The 26,773-nt window shown below is 44.3% G+C and overlaps 1 protein-coding gene across 2 annotated transcripts in view; it reads left to right on the forward strand.

Annotated features, from left to right (window-relative positions):
- The window catches only part of CNTNAP4 (contactin associated protein family member 4), a 1,754,782-nt gene that overhangs the window by 900,297 nt on the left and 827,712 nt on the right, over positions 1 to 26,773 (forward strand). For both annotated transcript variants that reach the window (XM_085632834.1, XM_085632836.1), the window contains exon 4: positions 4,308 to 4,455. In XM_085632834.1, coding sequence (XP_085488960.1) covers positions 4,308 to 4,455 — 148 coding nt within the window. The remainder of the gene's footprint in view (positions 1 to 4,307; positions 4,456 to 26,773) is intronic.

Consider the following 26,773-nt stretch of genomic DNA (forward strand, 5'->3'; position numbering starts at 1 on the left):
ATTTTAAAAAAATGGGTGTGCTCCAAAATGAATGCAGTGACCCATACTCTGATGTGGCTGACCTTTAAGTATTTGTGGTCATATACATGGTGAGGGGGATCTCCCCGGAGTAAGATAGTACCTTACTTAGAAAAAGTTATTGAAACAAAATGCTTCCTTTGGGAGGAACATTGAGATGCTTTTTTGATGGGGCACTGTGTGTGGCGTTGGATGTATCTTGCAGGAAGCCCTAGCCATGCACAGTCATCTGGTATATAAACACTTATAGCAATGTACAGACAAAAGTAGGGTCAGCTTGAGAGGATATATTTCAAACTTAAGATGCTAGTTTTTCTGGTCAAAATACTGCTGTAGCGCAGGAATCAACATGCATTAAAATCTCGTTTTACCATCATCCAGGTTAATTCCCATCTTCACTGAGGCAATGGATCTTTGTCATTGTTTTCGAGAAGATCAGGAGCAGTTCATCACATACATTATAAACACAATATAATCTATTTTCATTCAATAAATAGAGATTGGTATGCTTTAAAAGGGCTTATTGTTTAAATATTTAGTCATTCATCTTTATTAAGATCACAAGATAATTTTCATTGATCTTGACTGTTAGACCTGGCACATTGGCGTGAGTCTCCCTTCCATTTTTCGCTGTTGCCTCATATGTTTTTGCTGGTGTTAGTTGCTCAGGGCACTGTGCCACTGCTGTCCAGTGCCACAGTGCAAGTGCTCCCTATTGTAAATTGATGTATGATTTGTGATTCCATGATTGGTTTTTTTGGTTTACTTGTCAGACCCTAGTACAGGGCACCAGGAGTGCCCAGGGCTGGGCAAAGGCCCCTCTGCCTTCAGAGGACAAAGGATTTCTGGGTTTAGATCACTTTGGGAAAACAAGAAGAACCTCTGCTGAGGGAGGAACCAGAAGAAGCTGAGGAGGAAACTATCGCTGAACCTGGGGGATTGGCCTGCAGTGGTTGCCTTACTGCCAAAGAGAGGAGAAAGGAACTTTGTGTGTCCTTTTGCTCAACTTGTGAAGGATCTCCAAGGGCTTGGAAAAGAGCTTGCCTCCTGCTGAAGTCTCAGGAACAACAGACTTCACCCCCCAGCTCCCCAGAGTTCTTTGGAAGTGCCTGCTGCTGTTGTTGGGCCTTCTGAGGGACTGCGTGTCGCAAGGAGCTGGAAGCGCGACTCAAGAAGGAGAAGCGTACCGCCATGGGAGCTGTTGTCATCGCATCTTGTAAAGTGTGTCGCCGCTGCAGCATCGCATCGAGCGGAAGCGTCTCGCATCATCCAAGAATTGTCTCGCAACGCCGACGAAGCGTGTCGCCATCGCAGCCATCGTAGCTGACGAATTGCACCGCATCAAGAGAGGGGTCTCGCATCGAGGAAGAAGCGTGTCGCCATCACAGCCATCGTAGTGGTCGCATTGCACCACATCAAGAAAAGCGCCTTGCATCGACGGAGAAGCGTGCCACCATCGGAGCTGCTGTTGTCACATCGCGTAAAGGGGTGTCGCCGATGCAACATCGCATCGAGCGGAAGCATCTCGCAAACGTCGGACAAGAGTATCGCTGCCGAGGCCGCTGTTGTCGCATCGTGCAAAGGGTGACGCCGCTGCAGCTGAAGCATCGAGTCGAGTCTTCTCGCAACATCAGAGAAGCGTAACGCATCTGGAAGATCTTCACGTCTTTATTTCTTTGCACCAAAAACTTCATCGCATCAACATCATTGCAACACTTTTGTTGCCCTGCGTGTCGCATCTAAAAGGTACATTGACTTAAAGTGTCACATTTAAGAACTTTAGAGAACTAAGCAAAATTCTACCATCTAAAGTAACAGTGTTGTGTGTTTTTGTCGTTTAATGGTCTTGTGGTAAATCTATATAAAGAATACTTATTTTTTATATAAAACCTGTGTGGTGTCCATTTGTAGTGTTGTCACTTGGTTACTGTATGTGTTCAGAAATGCTTTACGCACTGCCTCTGAGATAAGTCTGTCAGCTCGTGCCAAGCTACCAAGGGGGTGAGCAGGGGTTATTTTAGGAGTGTGCCCCCTTACCCTGACTAGAGGAGAGGGTCCCTATTTGTCACAAGTGCAAACCTGTGCCAACTAGAGACCCCCAAGTCTAACATTGACCATCTAATATGATCGGAAATGAATAATTAATATTAGTCAATAAAAATCATAATAAATACATTAAGCGTACTCCATAAAGGAAAGAATCCCTATTCTTAGAATCAGGGAAAAGGTGACAATCAGAACCTATAAAGAGTTCTAGTTCAAGAGATTCTATATCAAGAGAGTGAAAGAGAAAGCACAAAGCTTTAGCATTAAAAATCAGAATCAATCAAGCAGTACTTCTCATAAAGAGAGGTTCAAGAAAATCAGTAAAGTCTTAAAGCAGCGTGAACTGGGGAGAGTGTGATGCATGGAAAGAAAGTCCGCAAAAGTCTCTGCACAAGAGAAGTCATATCTCTTGAAACATGCACTATTTTAACATCACATTTTATCATTGTTGCAGCATGTGGTTTTCTTCAGCCAGCTTATCATTTTTTGATGCTCTCATGGTAGCAGGATCACTCCCTGTCTTCTCACAGAAAACCCAATGGCTCTACAAAGCAGTTTTCAATGTTGCTTATTTCTTATCATCCAGCGGTTACATCTACCCTACTCATAATACAGTTTCTTGTTCAAAACTACTTTCCCATGAGGAAATTTTCATCTATGTCTTCTCAATAACAAAATGTATTTATTTATTAGCAGTGATCATTAAGAAAGAAGAAACATTTGCAGAATTAGATGAAAACTTTTCAGCATCTATTATTCATTATGAAAAACGAGTCCATGGAAAGGTCAAGAAATAAAAATGTTATGCCCACTAAATATGTTCTAGTCATGTCAGCTTGTCAGGCAATGTTGTTTCAGCCATTTGAAGCTTAATACGAGTAAATGTGGTTGCCCATTACAATTTTCGCCCTTCAATGCACTTTATATTTCATTAAAGCCTACATGCTAATTTTGCACATACCTATAAACTGTATTAATTTCTTTATGTTATTAGTACTCATGTTGTGACAGTGGGTCATTTAAAGTTTGATGGATTCAGCTTTGTCAAAAGCGCACTTTTAGGAAAGAGAAATCTGTAAACATGCTGGACAGTCCTCTACTGTGGAGAGCAGACAATGGACTTTGTTGACCCTTTAGGATGGTGGGCTACCTACTCGCCTCTAAATGAGGCACTTAGCGTTCACATAGCCTTTATTAGTTAGCAAGTTGATCTAGATGCCAGCAGTGGAATAATAATTTTAAAAAAAGTGTACCTGAGTACGCAGCCATCTCTGTCCTCTTCTCTCGCTCTCCTCGAGTCCCAGCATGCACTGGGGCACTGGCTCCCCAACCAATCCTGGTGCTGTTCTCACGCTATGAGAGCAGCACCTGGATTGGTCTGAACAGCATGGTTTGCTGCTCAGACCAGCCTAAGACGGCTGGCCAAACAGACATGTACACTTATAGCACGCCCACTACTCCTCCCTGCTATGCCTGGACCATCCCTCTAAACTGCTGGCATCGGCTCAGTCAGTTAGAACTCATTTTATTTTTCACTAGACCGCTGCCTGACTCACCAGTGGGGCGACGCTCCTCCGCCATTATGGATGAGATGCCCCTGGATGGCAGGGAGTAGCGTGGTGTTGCAAAATGCATATCCTCATCCCCACGGGACACTGGGCATACCTGATCTGTTTTTAAAAGCTCGGAGTTGTCAAAAAAAAAATCAATGTGATTTTTGCATTCTACATTTAAAACGTTTGCTTGTGGTAACACACGCTGATATACTACGCACTGAGTTCAAGGGACCCAAATATTACGCTATTTAGCACTTACCTAAATGCATAAAGGTATGTTGCAAAAGGAAATGTATTCTACATTACTCACTTTTGTTATTATTCACAATCCATACGTATTTCATTGGAGAAAAGCATATTTAACTCTGATTAACTTGCAGTAGGTTTTTATGTGTCCTTTTCTTGACTGCATTATTAAAATTGCATGTAAAAAAGAGTCTAGTTGCCTTTGGATCATCCATCTCTCAGTCATCCTTGTGTTGGGCATCTCAGAATGTTAGCTTTAATGTTTATTTTCAAATAGGATCTCTGGTGGTGTGATCCATGAGTACACTAGAGATTGTATCCATGTCATCGTTCGCCTTAACAGCGCAGGACGATAAAAATGCTGGTAAAATAATAGACGAGATAGCAAATGAAATAGCCATCGCGTGTTGCCTCTGCTAATGTATTGCTTTTGTTCAACAGGCTTTCTCAGGAAACGCAAATGCGGACAATGTTGTGAATTACAAGCTGCAGCATTCCATCAAGGCGCGGTTCCTGCGCTTCGTCCCCCTGTCCTGGAACCCCAACGGCAGGATCGGCATGAGGATTGAAGCCTACGGCTGCGCCTACAGTGAGTAGAGATCCCTTTTAATTACGTAGACCTGAGCGGAGGTCGTGGAACATAGCTAGTCTGGACTTCCGCCATGTCACCCTCTGATTGACGTATGTTTGTTGCTGCTGTGCTTTTATCAGACAGTGGGGAGGTTAGATAACATTAGCACACTGCGTTCATGTTTTCTTTCCACTCAAAATGTCATTGAGAATATTTTTCATTCAGCAGAAAAAAATATTCCGGAATCCCGCCTGCCCTACATTGTTTTTGAATGGAATTAAACCTTCCCTAATTAGCTCCGTCGAGGTGCATTGATACATCGGAGGCATGTGGGCAGGACCATCCATCTGCTGAGGGCTCAGAAAGGAGCTCTGGCCTAGCTAGGCTGCTGGTGCCCGGCCTGCGGATGCTCAGCTCATCCTTTGTGGGGCTGCAAGTATCTGACAGTGCAAATTATAGACATGCTGGACGTCGTTATCTCTTAATTAAAATGATAAATCCGCTCTTCGCTGGAGTCAGTTCTGGTCAGACATGAGTAATTACCCCCAGGTCCCTCCGTCCTCGACACCGTCAGTGACAAATGAGATTTACTATCTCAATGACAGACAAAAGAACGAAGGAATGCTGGACCTACCCCTCCCCCTCCCACTGGGAGTACTTAAGGAGTACCGTCCCAGCATTCCTCCTGTTCTTTTTTCTGTCTTACTGACAGTGTGGACGCGGCAGGAGCTGGACGCTCCTGCCTTCTTCTGGACTTACTTGGGGGCTGCTGGTTCTCATTCCAGGTTCCGGCGGACCTCCGTGGATGTCCTCTCCCCCCCTGCCGGGCTTGGGGGGAGTGGCGCGGGCTTCTTCATGTCTCTGGGCCTCGCGGCGGTGTAATACCGCGTTGGCTTTCTCCTTGCCCGATGGCCGCCCCTCCTGGCCTGCCGGGCTTGCTAGGGGGCGCGGCCGAGCTGCTCCGATTGGTTGTGGCTCCTTCCTCTTCCGGGTTTTCGTCTTGCCTGACTTCCGGTTTAGGGCTTTGAGGACGGAAGTCAGGCGCCTCGAGGTTCCCGGCTGGAGGTGGCTCGTTAAAACGAGCTGAGGGGGTGAGTACCGCATAGCGGTTGTTATTTCCTTGTGTTTTGGCGGTGGTTGGTGTGTTGTTGGCGATGGGGAAACATTCCAGAAAGCGTCATCACAGGGAGAGGTCTTCCTCTTCTTCTAGTGCTTCCAGGTCTCCCTCCCCTGCCAGGTCCAGGCGCCGTGATGCTGGTGCTGATGCGCATATTAAGCGCTTGATCAGGGAAACCTTGACGGAGATGGGGGATGTTGGATCCCGTCGCAAGTGCCCTGCTCCTGTTTCTTCGGACTCCAGTGGCGATGAGTCTGCGTGGTTGGGGGATGAAGAGTTGAAAGGGAAATATGTGGACAAGGATGCTATGGCTGGTATTTTGCAGCATGTTAAGGAGAACATGGGGTTCCCTGACGGGGACGCGCCTAGTACCTCTAGGGGCCCTTTGTTGCGACAGTTTCAGAGTGCTGCCACTGTCGATGTGCCTGTCCATCCCTTCATCAAAGATGTTTTGAAACGCGAGTGGGCTGATCCTGATCGCATCCTGATTCCGCGATTCATGGCGAAACTCTATCCTCTGCAGGATATGGCTACTGAACTGCCTGATTCGATTCCTATTGATTCTTTTGTGGCGAGTTTGGTGGGGCGTACTTCCCTTGCTGAGGACGCTGTGCTGAAAGATCCGGAGTGGCGGTCCTGCCGTTTTGGCCTCGGAGGTCTTGGTTTCCGACGGTGCGTCTTTTGGCGGTGCAGGGTCCCTGGTTTCTTCCCCTGTCTCCGTCTCCGCTTCGATCTTCCCCGTGCCTGTCGCTTCTCCGGTTGCGGTTGTCGGTGTGGAAGTTGAGAGGCAGGGTTGGAGACGGCGCGGTTTCCCAGAACATTTAGCGGTGGCTCTTCAGCGTTCCCGGCGGCCTTCTACCCTTAAGGCTTATGATAGGCATTGGGGTAATTTTGATCGTTGGTGTTCGGCGTTGGGGGTCTCCCCTTTGTTCTGTTCCTTGCAGGTTGTCCTTCAATTTTTGTGGGAGGGTTTCGAGAAGGGTTTGGCTGTGTCTACTCTGCGGGCCCAGTGGGCCGCTGTTCGGGCTTTTCGTTCCCCGTGGGGGAATCTTTCGGATATTGAGGACTTGGTTTCTCGTCTTCTCCGCAGTTTTTCTGTTTCTCGGCCTGTTCCTCGTCCTTCTTTTCCCCTGTGGGATTTGCCTTTGGTCCTTCGGGTTTTGATCGGTCCTCCTTTTGAGCCTTTGGATGTGGTGGATTTAAAATTTCTCACTCTCAAGGTGGTTTTCCTGGTGGCTGTCACCTCTGCTCGTCGTCTTGGGGAGTTGGGTGCCTTGATGGCGCGGCCTCCTTTTCTTTCATTCACGGAGGGGGGTGTGGTGCTCCGACTGGATTCTTCTTTTGTGCCGAAGGTTTCTTCGCAGTTTCACAGGTGTCAGGAGTTGGTCTTACCTGCCCTGGGCTCTGTTTTGGATTCTCCTGGGGGTCCCCAGTGGTCTTTGTTGGATGTGTGCAGGGCTTTGCGCATTTATCTGGACCGTACGGCGGTTTTTCGCAAGTCGGACTCCCTTTTTGTCTCCTTTGGTGCGGCTTCGCTTGGGAGTAAGGCTTCTTCTGTGTCCATCGGCCGTTGGCTGAAGCAAGTCATTTCCTTGGCCTACTCTCTGTCTGGTTCTCCTCCTCCTTTGGGGGTTCAGGGTCGTTCTACGAGAGGGGTGGCTGCTTCTTGGGCGGAGGTTCAGGGTGTCCCTCTCTCTGAGATTTGTAGGGCTGCCACGTGGGCCTCTTCCAATACTTTTATCAGGCATTATCGCCTCCTCAATCTGTTGGGGGATGATGGAGGTTTTGCTTTGGGGGTGTTGAGCTCTGTTCGCTCCTAAATGTTTTTTTCTACTTTGTTTCCAATAAATCTCTGGGTTTGTTTGCTATCCTGGTGGTTTGTTGTGTTTTCTGGTATGAATGCCGGGGTTTGCTTTGGTATTTCTCATTTGTCACTGACGGTGTCGAGGACGGAGGGACCTGGGGGTAATGTCCTATTACTTACCGGTAATCTTCATTACTCCGGGTCCCGTAGTCCTCGACACCGTCATGACTTCCCTCCCTCCCTCCCTGTCTGCCGGCCTTCATTGGGGCTTGGTATTTCAGGAGGAATGCTGGGACGGTACTCCTTAAGTACTCCCAGTGGGAGGGGGAGGGGTAGGTCCAGCATTCCTTCGTTCTTTTGTCTGTCATTGAGATAGTAAATCTCATTTGTCACTGACGGTGTCGAGGACTACGGGACCCGGAGTAATGAAGATTACCGGTAAGTAATAGGACATTAATCAGAGTTCAGGTGAGGCGGGCGGGGTTCCTGCTTGTGGTGTCCAATAGAACAGGTATTGTGCCTGCACGTGTTTTCTGAACCAGGGTCTCAGTCAATGAAAGCTGATGACACCCTGAAGAGATATGTGAAGTACTGGGAGATAGGGTATATCCTTAAAATATTGCAATAAAACATTTAAAGAGGTTGTATATTTCCAAAATATGTAGAGCGTCCATAAGCATGCAGATATTATAAAAGACTGCATTCACATTTAGGTTTGCGGTGTGTTAAGTTCACATTTGTACACATTGCAGCACGCACATATAGAATTTACGGCAGTGACTCTGCAAACCCTTGACCTGCCATCACTTAACCCATCTCTATTATTCATTAACCTAGGTGACATAGTCGGCCAGCAATAAATCTCCCTTAAAGACTGTCAAGCTCAGCAAATCTACTGGTGGAGGGCTGTCAGCACTCATTTCAAAATGTAGAATGAACTTCTGTTAACTGGAAACAAGATGAAGGAATTCAAGGTTAAGTTATACATTTAACATTTAAAAGGTTATCCCTCAATAGTTTAACCACTTACAGAAAAATCCATCATGTTGTCCTCCCCTTTCCGTTCTTTCCCTTCGGACTTCTGCTGTATTTAATTTCACCTCTGGAGAGGTAATCAGATATCAGCCACGTTTGCTCTACTTAATTAGACATCCACTTTTAAGGAATGTTCTAAAGACAGCTTTAGTTGTCTGGTTGAATTCGTGTATAAACATGAAAATACCTGAAATATAACACAATAATAAAAGCTTTCTGTTACGCTCATTTAGACATTGTTTAATAGAATTGTCAGTCCAGAGCATACACCACTGGCTGGTTGCAACAACTAGTCACAGGACGAACATTTGGCAACAGGAGTGCCAGTAATAGCATTTTGCCAGTTTACATATAAGAGGAGCCTCACTTGCAGGTTTTCAGTTTGCATTCACCCACCTGTGCCTTGGAAAAAAGAGTAGAGCATCAACATACAGCAGCAAAAAGAAAAAAAACAGGAAAAAAGACAAAGTTAGCAGGAAAGGAAGCATTAACATCATTGATTGTTTAGTGACTCAAGTCATTATGTTTCTAAGTTGTTTTTTATTTAACCCCTCTTTCATTCTCAACTCTGTTTCAGTGTATAAAAGTTCTAGACCTATGTCTTGTCTTGTTGAAGATGCATAATGCCTGTGATCATTCACACTGTATTCAGATACCTTGAATTGACATTTCAATTTCATCCTGTCTTAGTAAATGGTAGTTCAAACACTCATCAAGTCCCGCCATGACTTTTCAATAAAGATTTTCTTTGAAACAATGTAACAGAAACATGCATAAATGGGATCTTCATGATGATGTTCATCAGTATTGGGTGCTTTTTAAAATCAAATATAGTTTTCTTTCTTGTTTTGTCCTTTTCCTTTCGTTCTTTTTTTTTTCTATACTTCAAACTACTACATGTGATTTTAGAGACAATATAAATTCCAAACACAAAATTGACCCCACAAGACCCCCGATAAAGTGTAAGTTCACAAAAAAAGTGTAGGCTGTTGGGGCAGGTATCTATATTGTGAGAATTATGGAACTGTGACTGTGAACATTTGAAAAGGAAAATTAAAGACCAGAATAGATGTGTTTATGTTTTGTTTAGAAAAAAATGTCTAATTATCTATTGGGTGCTAATATAAGTGTGAGAAAGTGGATTATTAGTTGGGGTGGATGGTAGCCCACTACAAGTCATAATGCTCCTATTACTCTTAGATCCAGTAAAGGTTTCAGTAATTTAACCCTAAGCTGAACCCCTGTAGCTATGCCACAAAGCGGACAGCCTTAACTTAAGAAAATGTATAAAACGTTCAGAAGTACCAAACCAGTTGAAAAGTTGAAAATACAACAAAATAAAAATTGCGCTCCAATTTATAAAATATATAATATTTTAATGTACAAAATGACATCAAATCGGCAAAAATAATTTTTTTGCCAAGAAGTGCAAAGCAGCAACTACTGGCAACTTGTCACGCTTGTTCAGGGCAAGGGTAAGTGTTAGAAATGGCAGTTTTGGTTGGCTAGGGAAAGTATTTGCACAAACACACACAGTAACACAATGGAAACATTACAAAAGGACTCCACACCAGTTTAGAAACATAGCTAATATTTTTCTGAATAAAACAAGACCAGAACACCAAAAATCTAACATACACCAATCAAGATTTCACTTTTGCAAAGATCACTTAAAAGTGTAGCTTTGAGAAACAATAGCTCCAACTGGGGCTATCTCAGCGTCATAACAGGTACTAATCTAACAGTTCAGCGCCAACCGCAAAGAAAAGTGGGCCAGCGGCGGAGTCGAATGGACCCCAGTTGCAGTAGCTTGGAAATTGAGGAAAACAAAGGTGTCGAGAAGGTGAGGCGTCGCTGGGCCTTTGTGGCATCAGTTCCTTACTGCCACAGGGAAGGTGGATGCATTGGTTCCTTACTGTTGCAGAGGAGGTGATATGGTGTTGGCAGCAATGCGGCGGTTCCTTAAGACGGTGCAGTGTCAATGAGTTTGGGAGGTCACACACATCGTTTATCGACTCCGCGGTGTCGCGTTTGAAGCGCTGGCGCCAACAGGCTTCAGGGCTGCGGTGCATCGTGCTCTTCACGAAGGGTGCTTCACTCTCCTGTGCAGGCAGCGTTGTGGCATTGGTGGGGAGCGCTATTGTCGGAGAAATCTGGGCTGCGGTGTGAGTTGGGGCAGTGTGTGCTCTTCACGAGCGGCGCCCTCGGCTCCAGTCCAGGCAGCGACCTCGATGATGGAGTCGATAAGTTGCTGTCATTGACAGGGCTGTGGTGTAAGTTGGGCAGTGCGTCGTGCACTTCACGAGCGGTGCCCTCAAATTCAGTACAGGAAATGGAGTCACTGATGGCATTAGGGTTGCTTTCATGGGTTGTAGCACCAACCACACGATTCCAAGGGCTCAGGAACTGGATTTGGCACAACATGGCAATCAGGACTCCTAGCAGTAACGTCCAGGTGCTGTTACAAGGTGCAGGTGAAGTCTTTGATGGCACTGAGACTTCTTAACAGGAGGCAAACACTCAAAAGTCATTGGGCAACCTTGGAAGCAGGATGCAGAAAGCAATGTCCTGTCCTTTCATTTCCAAAACAGAAGCAGCAGGAGCCGGCCAGCAAAGCAAAGCATCCAGCAAAGTGGCAGTATCTCCTGACAGCATCCAGCTCTTCTTCCTGGCAGACTGTCCTCACCTCAGAAGTGTTCTGCGTATATGGGGTCACAGGTCCAGTACTTATACCCATTTCAGTCTTTTAGTAGGAAAACTTCAAAGGGCAAACTTTGTAGTGCACAAGACCCTGCCTTTCCCTGCCCTGACTCCAGACACACTACAGGGGGGTTGAGACAGCTTTTTGTGAAGACAGGTGCAGCCCTATTCAGGTGCCAGTGTCAACTCCTCAAACCACCTTAGCTCAGTAAGACTCATCAGCCTGGTGATGGGATCAGAATATGTAGGGCACACCACAGCTCCCTTTGTGTGACTGTCTAGAGTGAATGCACAAACAACCAACTATCATCCTAACCCATGCGTGTATTCTGCAGACAGGCAGAGGCACAGAACGGTTAAAGTAAGAAAATGCCAACTTTCTAAAAGTGTAGACAACTGTTGGGCCGTCGCACCCCAGACTCAAGATGCACTGCCGGTATTGGCAGAAGCCGGTAATATCACACTATAGATCCAGTAAATATCTAGTGATCCAAGGCAATCCACTGTTATCCAATTTTTACAAAATTCACACAGAGGCAAAGTGATTCCATACTTCGCCTCTGTATGAATCTTGTAGTGCATCTTGAGTCTGGGGCGCGACGGCGCAATAGTTGTCTACAGTATCATACATATACTATTGGGGTTAAGCACCTATCAAGCTTGCACGCCAAATTGTTGCCTTTGAGTATTCCTCAGCCATCAATGAGAGTAATAAACTAAAAGGAGTGCATTCGACCATTTCTTTGTTATATTATAACTTTCTAAAATTGGCATTTTCAGACCTGCAATTTAACCCCTTCTGTGCCACTCCCTTTCCCCCTCCTGTGCCGGGCGTTACATTAGTGGGTGGGGTTCATGACGAGATAGTCTCGTCATGGGCACAGCGCGACCGTGCTCCATGACGAGACTATCTCTAGAGGTTAAAAGCCATCTTCACTAAAAGATGTATTTTTAAATTGTGAGTCCAGAGGACCCAAACTCCAATTTTCTATAAGCTCCCAATTGGAAGATACACTTGTAAGATACAAGGCAGATTCAATGCATACCTATGGCAGAGATAGGCCTTGCTGTAGTGAAAGACTAAATTAACAGTATTTCACTACCAGGACATGTAAAACACAGCAGTACATGTCCTACCTTTTAAATACACTGCACCCTGCGCATAAGGCTACCTTGGACCTAACTTAGGGATGTCTTACATGTATCAAAAGGGAAGGCATCGGTCTGGCAAGTGGGTACACTTGCAAGGTCGAAATGGCAGTTTAAAACTGCGCACACAAGCACTTCAGTGGCGGGTCTGAGACATGCTTGCAAGGCTATTCTTGTGGATGGTACAATCAGTGCTGCAGGCCCACGAGCAGCATTTGATTTACAGACCCTGGGGACACATAGTGCACTGTACTAGAGACTCACTAGAGTCCTAAAACCAGCAATAATGAAATGCAGCACAGTCAAAAACAGGAGGTCAGAAGCAAAAAGACTGGGGAAACAATTCCAAAAGATGCCGAGTCAAATAGTAAGGTATGAGTCTGACCATGATGGATCAAAGAGTTACATACAGAGTTAGAAAATTTCAGAGGAAGTAGAGTCCTCAGCAGTGCAAGGCGGAATATTGGATCCAAAGATGGCTGATGAAGGACGAGTCTTGGTGAAGCCATTGATGAAGGTGGGAAAAGGTCCAAGCGGTAAAGGTCCAGAGTTTGCACCCAAGAAGCCGTCAACTTTGGTTGGATGCTGCTCGGCATCAGGCCCTGTGAAGATTTCTACCTTAAGACTTAGACTCTTTTCTAGAAGTCAGATTTTCTATATGGGGTAAGACCTCAGGCAGTAGCCAAAGAGGGTTTGATGCCTTCAGATGCCAGCTGGCATCGGGCATGCAAAGCAGATTTGGTGCTGCGGATAAGAATGTAGTGGGAGATACATAGATGACAGGCCCACTGGGGATTAACCCTTGATGGATTGGCTTGGCAGGCTAGTGAGCTCCATCTGCCAGTGACAGGGCAGAAATCCTTTAAAGATATGCAAGAGGCTCTGTACAACCCCCATGCCATCATGTATGTTGGAATGTCAACCTCTCACCACACCCAAGGTCTTGGTCTCAGTTTTGGGAGCCAATTTACACCTCATTAACTAGCTATTCAGCTTCTGGTGACAGAATCCCAGGAAAATGAACTTCTAGAGGCTTTAGGCAGATTAAAGGCTTACAAAAGTACCTTTAGTAAAATATATAGTACAAATCCGACTTGATCAATGAATTGGATTTGTAATAAATATTTCATAATGTCCATGAATTATCTTTTTATTTGGTTACTACGCATATATATCAGCACTTACTTTTAATATTGACTTCCATTGCTTTCCAATGGACAGTTAATACTACTAAAGTGAAAATAGTGTTTGTGGCCTTGTCACTGTAAGGAGATATTTTGCATTAAACGTCTGCATGTCCTGATTTTCAAATACCAGGCACCTTGTCATATTGGGCATTAAATCTTGCTTAGGGGACTCATTAAAATTTAAAAGGATGGCTTAGGCCTCTCAAAAAGGGTTATTTTGACAGATTGAATTTGCTTTTTCAATGTGTACAGCTAGGGTACTGGTGGCAGGCTTGTAGTCATGTTTTGCATTGTAACTTTGGTGGTGGCACAATATGTACTGCAGTCCACTACTGGCATATATTTTACAGACCCTGGCACATTTTGCTCCATATACTAGGGACTTCTATGTAAGGTAAATGTGCCAATTAGGAATGTAGCCAATTTAAAAAACTTTTAGGTGCCTTGTTAATAGAGGACCGGTGCAAGGAGTCATAAAGTAGCAGCATCAGTCAAAAAAAACGGAAGTGATCACGCAAAAAGAGACATTTTCTCATAATATGAAGTTTTAAAATTGTGATTATAGTATCACTAAAAAGAATAATAAGAGAGACAAACAGTTTTTTCTAAATTGGGATATGTGTATTTCTACGTGTACTTCTTAAAAGATACTCCTTAAGGAAACATGTTGAAGTTCTAATTAATGGATGAGTTGGATTACTGATCTCTTTATACTGAGTTGTGCAGAACCAGGTTTATCTGTCAAAATATGTTGTTTCAGCTCTCGTGGGGCGGATAGGAGCCACTGGGGCTTATTTAAGCATTTATGACCCACCCCATTGAAGAACCCTGTGGTTGCAGCTTGTTTTTATTGGGTGACCTCGAATGAGATTTTTGGGCTCACACATTGATTTTTATTTCTAGATTATTGAAGTATTCAGTTTACTGACCCAGATGTTTCTTAAGTGCATTGCCACTCCTTGCCAATATTAATGAATCCTCAGCAATTAACAGCAGATCAACTTGCAAATAATTCATTTTTAAAACGTCTTGTGACACATCTCTGACAACATTCATACCAGTCTTTGATATACAAGCTACACAAGGCTCGTGCCATAAAGCATCCTTTTTACACCTACATCCATCTGAAATGTCGTAGTCAGTGTCTTATTGTACCACACTGGACATGAGGAGTTGAGGAGTTGAAGAGTGGCCACCTTAGACTTTACATGAATCAGATTTGAATTTAGACCAGTCATCTTCAATGTTGCCTATAATCATCCCTTTCAGGCCAGATAGCCTGAAAGAAATCCTGCAAATGCAAATAAATTAGAGAAGGTTTGTTCTTTACTACAGATCAGTTTATGAGAAAGTACAGATTGATTGTCTGTTCAATGATGGAGAACCGCATTCCGTAGATCCTTTTAAGTGATGCAGTGATAGGTTCACTCTCTATCATGTACTGGTTTCTTCCAGCAGAATTCTGGCTAAAACTTTGGTATTAACATTTATCAGGGGTATTGCCATGCAAAATCAGGGATCATTGATCATCACCGATTAAACAGAAAGACGATAATCAAGTTTCTCCAGGAGTTTGGACAAATGGAATGGGGGTGGGGGCACACAGCTGAAATTATGTCTAAAAAATTGACACCTAGCAAGAAGAATACTCTTTGAAGAATGTATTTGTTGCCAGGATAGGTTCGGCTATGATATTCTTTAAGCACTGTGTAAACCCACTCGCCACCTGTTTCATCACTGGGTGACATGGATTGCAAAATAAAAGGCCCACTTATCCTTCACCTGGTATTTTTGCTTCACTGTTTGATTCTAGTTGTTGGGTACCAATTTATACTATTTAAAATAAAATACCTTTGGATTTCCCCCATCATGATTTTCTTTAACGCTTTCCATTTTTTCTCCTAGGATGTGATCTTTTTCTTTCCGTTAGATTGGTATGCATCAATTTTCCCTCTAAATTTTCTCTTTATTAAAGAAATACTGAGGCCCTGCAAAAGGCCCTTTGTCATTTTGTCAAATACCTGCGATGAAACAAACTCAGCACGCTCAGTGCTGTCACCCACCTGTTACAAATCCAGGAAAACCTCGAAAGTAAAAAAAAACCAAGCAGACCGAACACCCCCACTCTGATCTTCCTAACATCAAGCAATTCATTAAACCTTGGCTCTCACAGCGCCAGATAGATGCTCATCTATCCACGCACCCACCTGTTCCCTGTATCTTGGTTGGATGCCTCAAATGAGACCATGATCCGAAATGTCTCGTTGGAAGTACTTTTACTACAGGATTAGACACCTTTCTAAGCAATTCTGATTTGAATCCTCTGGGTGATTGAGGTACTGCAGGGTAATTCAATCTGCCTAGGTCCAAACTATACGGTCAGTCAGGGATTTAGTATCATGCTTCAAAAAAACTAGCACTTTATAAACTCAATGATTTCTGAAGCGTAGCATAGCATTTTCTTTTTCATGCTAGCGCTGGGTTGCTCAGGTGAAAATCTTGTTACACTAGAGTAATCTCACATAATTTCCAGCATTTCATTTTATGCTTGTTATGTGAAGTTCAAGAAAATATGTGATGCTGTATAATTTCAAGTCCATTCGGGTAAACAGCCTATGGTAGGAGCGCAGAAAAAACACCAATAAGCATTCGCGCCTGCTCCCACGAACCAGTAGTGGGGCGGGAAGGGAGGGAGGGGCTTAAAAAAGATTACAACAATCACTTACCTGCCTGCCGGCCAGCTGGCTGCTGCCTCTCTTCTGCCCTCTTGTCCTCTTCCTGGCTTCTGTTGGAACAGAAAGCAGGAAGCACCCAAGCTCCCCTCAGCCAATCACAATGCTGCAATGCAGTGTTGTGATTGGTCTGAGTGCCATGGTTTGGTGCTCAGACAGGGACTAGGAGCCTGGGCATGTTCTCCACCCAATAACATGCAAAGTGTGCATGAATGTTTGGCCGCCCCAAAGGGCTGGCCAAAGATTCATGCTTACTTAGGAGGGTGCCACCACTCCTCCCCCCTGCTGCCCAGCCTAGCCCCCCCACAAAATTGCCTCAGCATGGAAAAATAAAATGATCATCGCATCGCGTTATTATCATTTTATTTTTAATTTTTGTAGTGCTGCAAGGCATTGGGGCAACGCTCTTCCGTCTTTGCGGAGTAGCCGCCCCTGCCAATAAACAGAACATGAGGGGCTATTGTTCATAGCATTTGTATTTTTTGTGCTATGTTTAGTGCTATTTCTTACCTCAAAACGTGTCCTCACTTCCAGAATGAATGCGAGGATGAACTTGGCTCTAAAATATAATGCTAAAATTACACAATTGCATTTAGAATAATTTTTCAAATCTTGGTGTCAATCCCAAAAAAGAAACTACACACATTTTGCACACCTCTTTTCCTGTGGAGTGGGTCAGTTCACATTTTATCTATATATTTCCCACAAATTAGTTTGCAATTAGCACTCACGAGCTGAGAGTAGAATCCTAGCACTCACCAGCCTCCCACAATCACTGGAAAAGGCTCTTGCAGCCTGTGACGCAGGAGGTAATCCTTAACTGGGGAAATGTCCAATGAGATTGCCCATTGCTCATAGTGAAAGTGCTGTGGCTGATCACGCTGGTCCTGTGGTATAGTTTTCAAAAGGTGCAGGTTTCTCTCTTCATGAAATCCTGTTTGTGTTTTGCCAGCCTCTGTCAGGTTTGAATCTCTCCCTCTTATCTCTTTCAGAATTAACAATGTCTAATCAACCTCCAAAAACGTTCATGCTGGTGGATTAAGTTGAAAGAAAAAGCAGACCTCGAGCTCAGTTCATTATATGTAGGTTATATTCTGCTGAGGTGTCCACTAGTATAGGTCCCATTTTAAATTTAATGGAAATTACAATGATCCCGGTAACACTTGTCACTGCACTTTTGGAATTAAAGGTTCCACAGAAAATTGCAGACTTGATCAGTTTCCTCCGTGGCTCTAGGTCTTAAAATTCTGAAAAAAATAATATCACTGGGGTAATCAGATTGAGAATCGATGTTTCTCATGGTAATTCTTAATTTCCCTCTGTTAGACCTGGCATCATTGGCATGAGTCTCTCCTCCATTTTTTTCCGTTTGCCTCCTCTGTTTACGATGTTTTTGCTGGAATATTGCTTTGGGCACTGTGCCACTGCTGATCAGTGCCACAGTGCAAGTGCTACCTATGTTAAATTGATACATTGATTGGTGTTCCAATAATTGGCTTGGTTGACTTACTGTTCAGACTCTAGTCTAGTGCACTGCGTGTGCCAAGGGCGTGTAAGTTAACTGCTGCTGGTGGGCTCGCAGCACTGGTTGTGCCACCCACAGAAGCAGCGTGTAAAATGTGTCTCAGGCCTGCCATCGCAGAGCCTGTGTGCAGTCCCTGACTGCCATGTCGACTTGGCAAGGAAACCTACTTGCCAGTCTCTAAAACCTTCACTTTGCCACATTTCAGGCACCTCTATGGTAGGCGCTAGGGCTGGGTGCATTGTGGGTAAAAGGTAGGTCATGCCCTGATGTGTGTGGCATGACCTAATAGTGAATTACAGCCATTTTCGTTTTTCACTATTGAAGGGCTACCTGCCTCCAATAGGCCAGACTGGGCAGACTGATTATTAACTCCATTATAATCTAACTGACTCAGGGAGCATGGTAGCAGGTCGAGTTTAGTATCCCTGAACTCAGAATTTAATAACACACCCTTTAGGATGGATGGTTTTTAAATTCTATGTTTGAAAATAGCACTTTTAGAAAGTGGCTATTTTCTTGTCCAACTATCCACCGGTCTCTGCTGGTTTGGTGTGTGTGTCAGGGGCTGGGTGGCTCCAGAGGTCTGAATGAGTCAGTGTGGGGTGAATGAGGCATCTACACTTAGAGTGGGGGAAGAGTAGTCCCTGATAGCCTGCCCTGCCTGACACAATGCTGGCTCCACCTCCTGCCGGGCGACTGATAGACCTGCTCCTGCCAGTGACAATACTGGCTCCGCCTCCTGCTGGGCGGCTGAGGACCTTGCCCTGCTCAGTGAATAGGCCAGGTGCCTCTGCCTGGCAACACCCACAACAAACCCAGGATGGGGGGGAATTTCCCTGCTTGGACAATGGGAACAAAGCAGAAAAGGGGTATAAGAGAAGGACCCCTGAACCAAGAACTCAGATCACTTCTGACAAGGAAACCTCTACCAAGGACAAGAAGCCTGCTGATCTAAGGACTTGCCTCCCCCTTCTGCCAGTGTGCTGTTTGCTGGGGGGAACCTGAAGCTGCTTCTTTATTTTTGCCAAGGAACAAGGAGAGAGGAACTTGGTGTGTTCTTTCAAAAGCTTGCTAGAAAATCTCCAAGGGCTGGAAGAGTGCCAGCCTCCTGTTGAAGTCCCAGGGCAAAAGGACTTCACCCTCTGCTGAATTGCTGGTTGCTGGAAAGTGTCATTTCCAGTGCACAGGGGAAATCTGCAGTCTCGACGCCGCTGACGCCGCCGAATCCAGCTCGACATCGTGAGTAACGGCTCCAGTGTTCCGAGTCTTCGACGCCGGCCGCCGGGCCCGATCGACGCCAGTAGCGACGCCAGGAGTAGTGAGTATCGGCTCCAGCTCCAAGTGACCCTGTCTTGACGCCGGTATCGACGCCGCTGAGTAGTGAGTATCGGCTCCAGCTCTAAGCGACCCCGTCTCGACGCCGCTGCTGATCGCATCGACTCAACGCCCTTCTCGACGCCGTGAGCGCTGCTCCGGCCCGATACCTCTCGACGCCGCTGCGGATCGACCCGAATCCGAGGCACGATCGACGCCGACCTCGACGCCGACATCTCGACGCCGTGGATCATCGTTTTCTTCATTTCCAAAGGTACTGTGTTTGTGGGTTCTGTTGCAACTCCAGGCTCGACGTAGCGCTCCTCGCGGTCGACGCCGAACCTTGGGAATATCGTAAACTCGACGTCGTGTGACTCCTGTGGGGGTCACATTGTTGCCAAGAACTGTGTTTCAGAAGAATACTTACTTTTGTTGCTAAAAAACTATTTCCTAAGAAGAAACTTTACCTGAACTATTAGTTTTCCTTCCAAAGAGTATTTATTAAGATTGTAGTATATTTTTGTCGTTATTTGGTCTTGTGCTAAGCCTTATATAAAAATACTATTTTTATAATAACTCCTGTGTTGTGTCCATTTGTAGTGTATTCACTTTATTACTGTATGTGGTCATAAATGCTTAACACACTGCCTCTGAGATAAGCCTGTCTGCTCTGCCAAGCTACCAAGGGGGTAGCAGGGGTTATCTGAGTGTGTAATCCCCTTGCCCTGACTAGAGTTGGTAGGTCCCTATTTGTCAGAAGTGCATACCTCTGCCAACTAGAGACCGCCGGTTCTTTCACCCTCCATCTGTAATCGCTGCTAATTGTGCACCTCCAGACTAACTGGTATTCCCAGAGCTGGTAAATCTTGAATTACATCCACACATTATGTGTCAATTGTGATAGGGCCAAGCAAGAGGTAAATATCTTGTTTGTTTTATAAATCTTTCTTAACATACCCAACTCCCGCTCTAGAAATGACTGCTTGTGAGCTCCAGTGCAGCTCTGGTGTACATACATGCAGTGTGCAATCTACTTTCAGCTACACAAGCTGCCAATGTGCTATTGTGTAGAGTTTTGTATAGTACTAAAATGTTCGGATTGGTAATAGTAGTCTACTCTCACATTGAATTAGACAGTCTGTACAAGTTAAATGTTATTTATGTTTTCTGCTTGCGTTGTTGGGACAGCTTCCAGGACCAGGCCCTGCAGGCCACTATTTATTTGGCCCAATATTTCAATTCTTAGGACTCAGATGGAACAATCAGAGCTGAACCAGTGGCACCAAGGATGTGTCAAACCTATCATTTTTGACTTTCCTAGGTTACATATTTTAAAATAGAGATTACATTTCTAAGGCTTTTGACAGCCATATTATCACATGCTAGTGCTTGCATTTGCATTGACTATGAAGACAGCTGCAATAGGAGAAAGGTCATGTGTGTTATGTCAAACTCCATCCTCAACCTTGGCCCCACTACGGGGCATATCATCAAGCCCCGAAGATAAAATTATCGCCGCTTTAGCGTCCGTTTTCGGACGGAAAGCGGCGATAATTTTATCGCCTAATCCGCAAGGTCACGCTATCACGTGAATCCTTGCATTATCGCCCTTTCTCCGAACGCCCATCTTTGCATTTCTAATGAGATGCAAAGTGGGCGTTCCTGCCCTGACATAACTGGAGAAGACGAGAAATTACTTCGAATTCGAAGGAGAGTATTTCCTACAAACTCATGGTACATCCATGGGCATGACCTGTGCGCCTAGCATAGCATGCCTGTATGTCCACAACTTTGAAACAACGTTCATATACAGTGAGACAAACCCTTATCACACCAACTTGGGGACGTGGAAACGGTTCATCGACAATATTTTCGTCATTTGGAAAGGGGAAGCAGACAGAGCTCATGATTTTCTAGCTTGGTTGAACTCCAGGGATGCATACCTAAAGTTCACTATGACCTTAGCAAGAGATTCCATTACTTTCTTGGACCTTAAGATCTGGCCAACCGAAGGGATACTAAAAACAGAAGTGTTTTACAAACCGACCGACGCTAACAACTTGCTGAGATATGATAGCTTTCACCCTAAAGCTTTAAAAGACAACCTACCAGTAGGTCAATTTCTAAGATTGAGAAGGAATTGCACAGACAAGGCGAAATATGAACTCCACGCTGAACAACTGACAAACAAATTAAAGACAAAATCTTATCCAAAAAGATTAATCAAACAAGCATACAAAAGAGCGAAGTACAGCAACCGAGAGGGATTGCTCGAACCCCGAACTAAAACTGAAAACAAAAAAATAGTTTGTGTCACTACCTTTGGAACAGAATCCAATGAAATAAAAGGAATTATCCTACTACATTGGAGAACACTGAATTCAGGGGGTCTGAGTTTGGAGAAGCCCTTATTTGCCTTCAGGAGAGGGAAATCTATCCGGGACGCTGTCGTCCATACCCGTGGGGCAGCAACACACTTTGTGGAATCTCCCAGAAGTGGTTGGACATTTCCCGTGCGGATCATGCAACGTATGTAGATTAACAACAGCCACTAAGGAGATTGACGTAGGCCTAAGAACCCCGTGGCAACAACGTACGTTCAGCAACTGCAACAGTCATAATGTAGTCTACCTGATAACATGCAAATGTAAGAAGATATACATTGGTATGACTACACGAAAAGTAAAAATCAGAATAAACGAGCATCGGAGCACATTTAGATGTGGAAAAACAACCACCAAAATGATGCGACATTTCCAATCCCAACATCACAATGAAAATGATTTCACTTGGACGGTGATTGAAAAGTTACCAAACAGCTGTATTGAGGGACAACTACTGAAATTGGAACAGCGATGGATATACCGTTTGTCCAGTGCAATACTGGGCCTGAACGAGGAAATACCGTGGACCTCCTTAACATAAACAGAACACTACAAATGTGCATAGGAGGGATCTGTCTGCCACAGGAGAGAGTTACCAACATAACCTGACACTGGCCAATAAACAAATCCCTTACAATGCGGGAGGAAAATGGAGGGGGTGGAAATAATTACCACCAGCAATAGGGCTCATAGACACAGGACAGAGCCTGGGCAAAAACTACACTCTCCACACATTTGCTAAAATGTACGAATTGCAAATGGGATTTGGAATATTTACCACGAATCTAGGCAATAGAACATTCTCCTTATATACTCGGTCATGATTCGTAGATAAACACACCATGTCTACAGGTCCTGATTGGGATCGAAATAATGACCATGAACTACGGCAGTAAATATACTTTCAACATACTGGTTTAAATTACGTAGATGATAACAAAATGACCGGAGGTTGCGACTGGCATAAAGTTGCACTGATTCATATACAAAAAAGAAGGGGATGTACACCGCAGAGGCAGAATATTGCAAACCCCACATGTAAAACTACATTACCCAGAAATCCGGGCGAAGTGGCAAAACACTAGCGTAATATCCCGTCATTTCCCCCTTCTCTACACCATAGAGATGACTAAGCACCAGATAGAGCGACCAATCACGAGAGGGCAAACTATCCATTTAAGGCTCGAGTATTAGCGAAACCTCTCCGACGGCAGACGATGTGTCCTGAGAGGTGTAACAGCGGGTGTTATCTTTGACGAAGTAAGTGGGGAATTGATGTCTTGTAGTGATGGAGGCCCCATACTCAACTACTCTGGAGTTTTAATTGGGAACAGAAGGGTTGTCACCTCACCTTAGACTATCAGGGAGGTGTAGGTGTGTCCGTATGGCCAGTATAGCTTAGTATTTTTTGAGTGAGGCAGACAAGAGCAGCCCACCCCGAATCAGCGAACAAAATAGTCGTATGTTTATATGGCAAATAAGACACCGAATCACGCGTGATTGTACTCATTTGGTAACAAACTAAACCCCAGGGGAGGCGCGAGTGTAGCGAAGTGTTACCACGAGATTTAGGCAATAATATTATGAGTTGAGGGGGACACGTATCGTCAACATAACGTACATGTTCTTCGTAGTAGTAGATGTCTAACATTGAAAAAATCAGTCGTGCCTGTGCAATAGACAGTATATGTCATACTTTGTTCTTTCAATTTAGTGTGTGACTACAAGATATCACCCCTACACATGAGATCTGCATGGTGCTAGTAGGCATCATCCAGTAGGTGAGAAACAACGTTTTGGTACTTTACCAATGTAATAGGTGGGCACCATGAACACAGCCCGGCTATAGGTCTATAAAATATCACTACAGAACACAGCGAACAAGAAAAATTATAAATAAATGAATTTAACACATCACGCGGTACGCTCTTCTCGAGAGAGGAGAGAGCACGGCTAGTGGAAATAGATTCCAACCGACACCAAGGTCGTGGCCAATAAACGCCATGATGCTACAATCCCCTTTTTTAGAGAGCACGGAGCGTGGTGAATGGATTTCAGTGAATTGGCACAAAAAAAGCTCGTTGAATTATTAATTCTTCAGTCCACAAAGCCACAAATAGTGAGCACATAGTCAGGTGGTGCACTTACACTCCATCTTCATTGTAAAAATTAAGAGCACAACTTAGATATAGTAGTAATTCCTATGTTTATAAAGGTTAAATGTTAAAATCTGTTCCTGTTTGATATCTCTAACAGAAAAACTACTGGTGTCGGAGTACGAACACGTACAGGTGAGTGCATTAGGCCTCACTTACGGGGTGCATGTAATACATGCATTGACGCACGGCAGGGATATATCAATACAGAACATATTTATAGCCCTGACGAAGGCCCCCAGACCCGATTGGGCTAGTTGAAAGGGCCGAAACATGTTGGCACAATATCGAGGGTACATTTGAATCAAATCAGATCCAAAATAACCCCAACACAAAGTTTTTAACGATACCAAGAGAACCCAAGAATAAAGGACCAAGTAAGGGTATTCTCGCAGGTATTTTTAATTAAAATCTGGTTCCCTGCTTAACCAGTACCCACTTATCTAAGAACTCCCATTATATCATTGGTTGAGTCCGCCCGGAGAGTACCATCTTCTCTTGGTGTGGAGTATTTGCCTATGATGAAGCATGTCACTATTATGTGAGTGAGGCTTTTACTTCAATATCTTGAATATTCCACCTGATATTTGGGCTGTAAAAGATTATTCCACTACCACGGCAGATCATTATCTTCCACTTTTCCTAGAACAGTTGCTTATTGTGTAAAAAAAGAGTACGAGAGAACGCAACTGTGTTGTTTACTCTCTCACTCTCCACGTGTGATAAACAGATTTAGAGGGGCCTCCATAGCCCAGAGAGCCTTAAATATTACAAACCCCTCCTAGGGTTATAGGGACACCGAATAAAATCTATTCGAGTAGGACCCCTTACAAAATTGGGGAGCAATACACCTCCCTCTGTTGGCTAAAAGACACCCTTTTTTAAAATGGCGGAAGGGTTCACCTACGATGAGGATGAAATATCATCCATTTTGGCTCTGCCACCACTGATCTCTGACACAACACTCACGCATGTAAGCCAAAACAATGGCGATTGGGATTCCTTAACTGAATTGAAACGAACACAACTTAAGACTCCACTACATGGTGCAATCATGACGGAATATGTGAGGGGCAACATAGCACCCAATGGCCTGATTGTAACAAACTCTCCTAGAATATTTCTGAATGACCCAGAATTCAGACGCAGCTTGTCCTTGATTGCATGGAAATGTAGCAGGGACTGGCTCGTCTTAATTATAAAAACTGCAAAGAGACTCTCAGATGCCTTACTCATTGAAATAAAAACACTTGAAAATGGTTTGAAGACACAGATTACCATCGCACAGTTTAAGAAGAAGCTAGATGAAAACAATAGGACTATCAATGAATACAAAGAATATCTAACCCAGGCAAAAATCACAAAATTTCAAAAAGATTTTAAAAAGTTTAAGTTTGAAAATGTATTTCCTTACTCCAAGGAAGATTACACGCCATCTGAAAAAGACAAATCAGACTTCACAGATACAGACAGCACAGGCTCTGGGAACTATTCAAGCGATTCATCTTATGACGGCCAGAAAAGTAACCAAAGACGCAGAGGCAATCGTTCCAGACGGAACAGAGGTACATACCAAGACCTCGGCCCTTATCAACAAGCACCATTTGGGAGGAAACCCTTTATGCAAGCACCGTTTCAACCACCACAATTCGGTTATCAATGGCAACCCTATCAACAGCCTTTTTTAGGACGAGGCCGTACTCAAAGAGGAGGCAACCGGAGAGGGCCCAGGGTACAGTGGGAAACAAACAGAGAAGACCAGACGGCACAAGAACCGCGACCCAGCACGAGCAGGAACACACGGGAATACTAAACCTAAGTACTAGAGTCCTTTCACATACACAAGAAGAAGTGCTAAAGAAAGGACTAGGTTTTGTCCCGACGAACAGATCCAATCTCTTCAACCTAAGAATAGAACTAGCGGAATTCTTCCGTCGACTCTGACTATCAGTGTTCTTTTCAGAAACAGAGGGAACGGAAGAACTGATCGACACTGGAAATAAAAACACTGGCCTGAAAAAGAAATCCAAATTCATTCCTCCCAATCATACCATGCCACCAGCATTACTAGCCTTTGAAAAGGCGGTAACACGGGAAGTTGATCAACTCAAAGAAAAAAAACGCAGATCGTTCAACAATTTCACAACTATGGAACGGCGTACTTTGATGGAATTCGACCAGATGCAGGACATCATCATAAAACCAGCGGACAAGGGAGGAGCGACAGTGATCCTACCCATCACAATGTTCAACATCGAATGCCTAAAACTATTAAATGATTCCCGTAATTACACACGGTTGCAGAGAGACCCAACGGAGAACCTAAAATCAGAAATACATGAGATGGTAACAAAAGCAAAAGAAGAGGGATGGATCACCAATGCTGAAGAGAATTTTTTGATAGAGAATGACCCAAAGATTCCATACTTTTACATTCTCCCGAAAGTACACAAGAACATTCATCCACCTCCGGGAAGACCAATCGTTTCAGGCATTGGTTCGGCACTCGAACCACTCTCTAGATTCGCCGACCACTTCCTGAGACCAATGGTACAAAAAATGCCTTCATACCTAAAAGATACACAAGATATCCTACTGAAACTCCAACTACTAAGATTTGATCCAACCACTGACTACTTGATGACCCTCGACGTGGAGGCGCTTTACACAAGCATCCCACAAGAAGCCTCTCTAACGGTGATTGAGAAACTATTGGGAGCAGAGAACTGGACATCCATAACACCGATAACATTTGTTGTAGATTGCGTAAGACTAGCGCTGACGAGAAATTACTTCGAATTCGAAGGAGAGTATTTCCTACAAACTCATGGTACATCCATGGGCATGACCTGTGCGCCTAGCATAGCATGCCTGTATGTCCACAACTTTGAAACAACGTTCATATACAGTGAGACAAACCCTTATCACACCAACTTGGGGACGTGGAAACGGTTCATCGACGATATATTCGTCATTTGGAAAGGGGAAGCAGACAGAGCTCATGATTTTCTAGCTTGGTTGAACTCCAGGGATGCATACCTAAAGTTCACTATGACCTTAGCAAGAGATTCCATTACTTTCTTGGACCTTAAGATCTGGGCAACCTAAGGGATACTAAAAACAGAAGTGTTTTACAAACCGACCGACGCTAACAACTTGCTGAGATATGATAGCTTTCACCCTAAAGCTTTAAAAGACAACCTACCAGTAGGTCAATTTCTAAGATTGAGAAG

Source organism: Triturus cristatus, chromosome 2_1 (genome assembly GCF_964204655.1).
Source record: "Triturus cristatus chromosome 2_1, aTriCri1.1, whole genome shotgun sequence".
Lineage (NCBI taxonomy): Eukaryota > Metazoa > Chordata > Amphibia > Caudata > Salamandridae > Triturus > Triturus cristatus.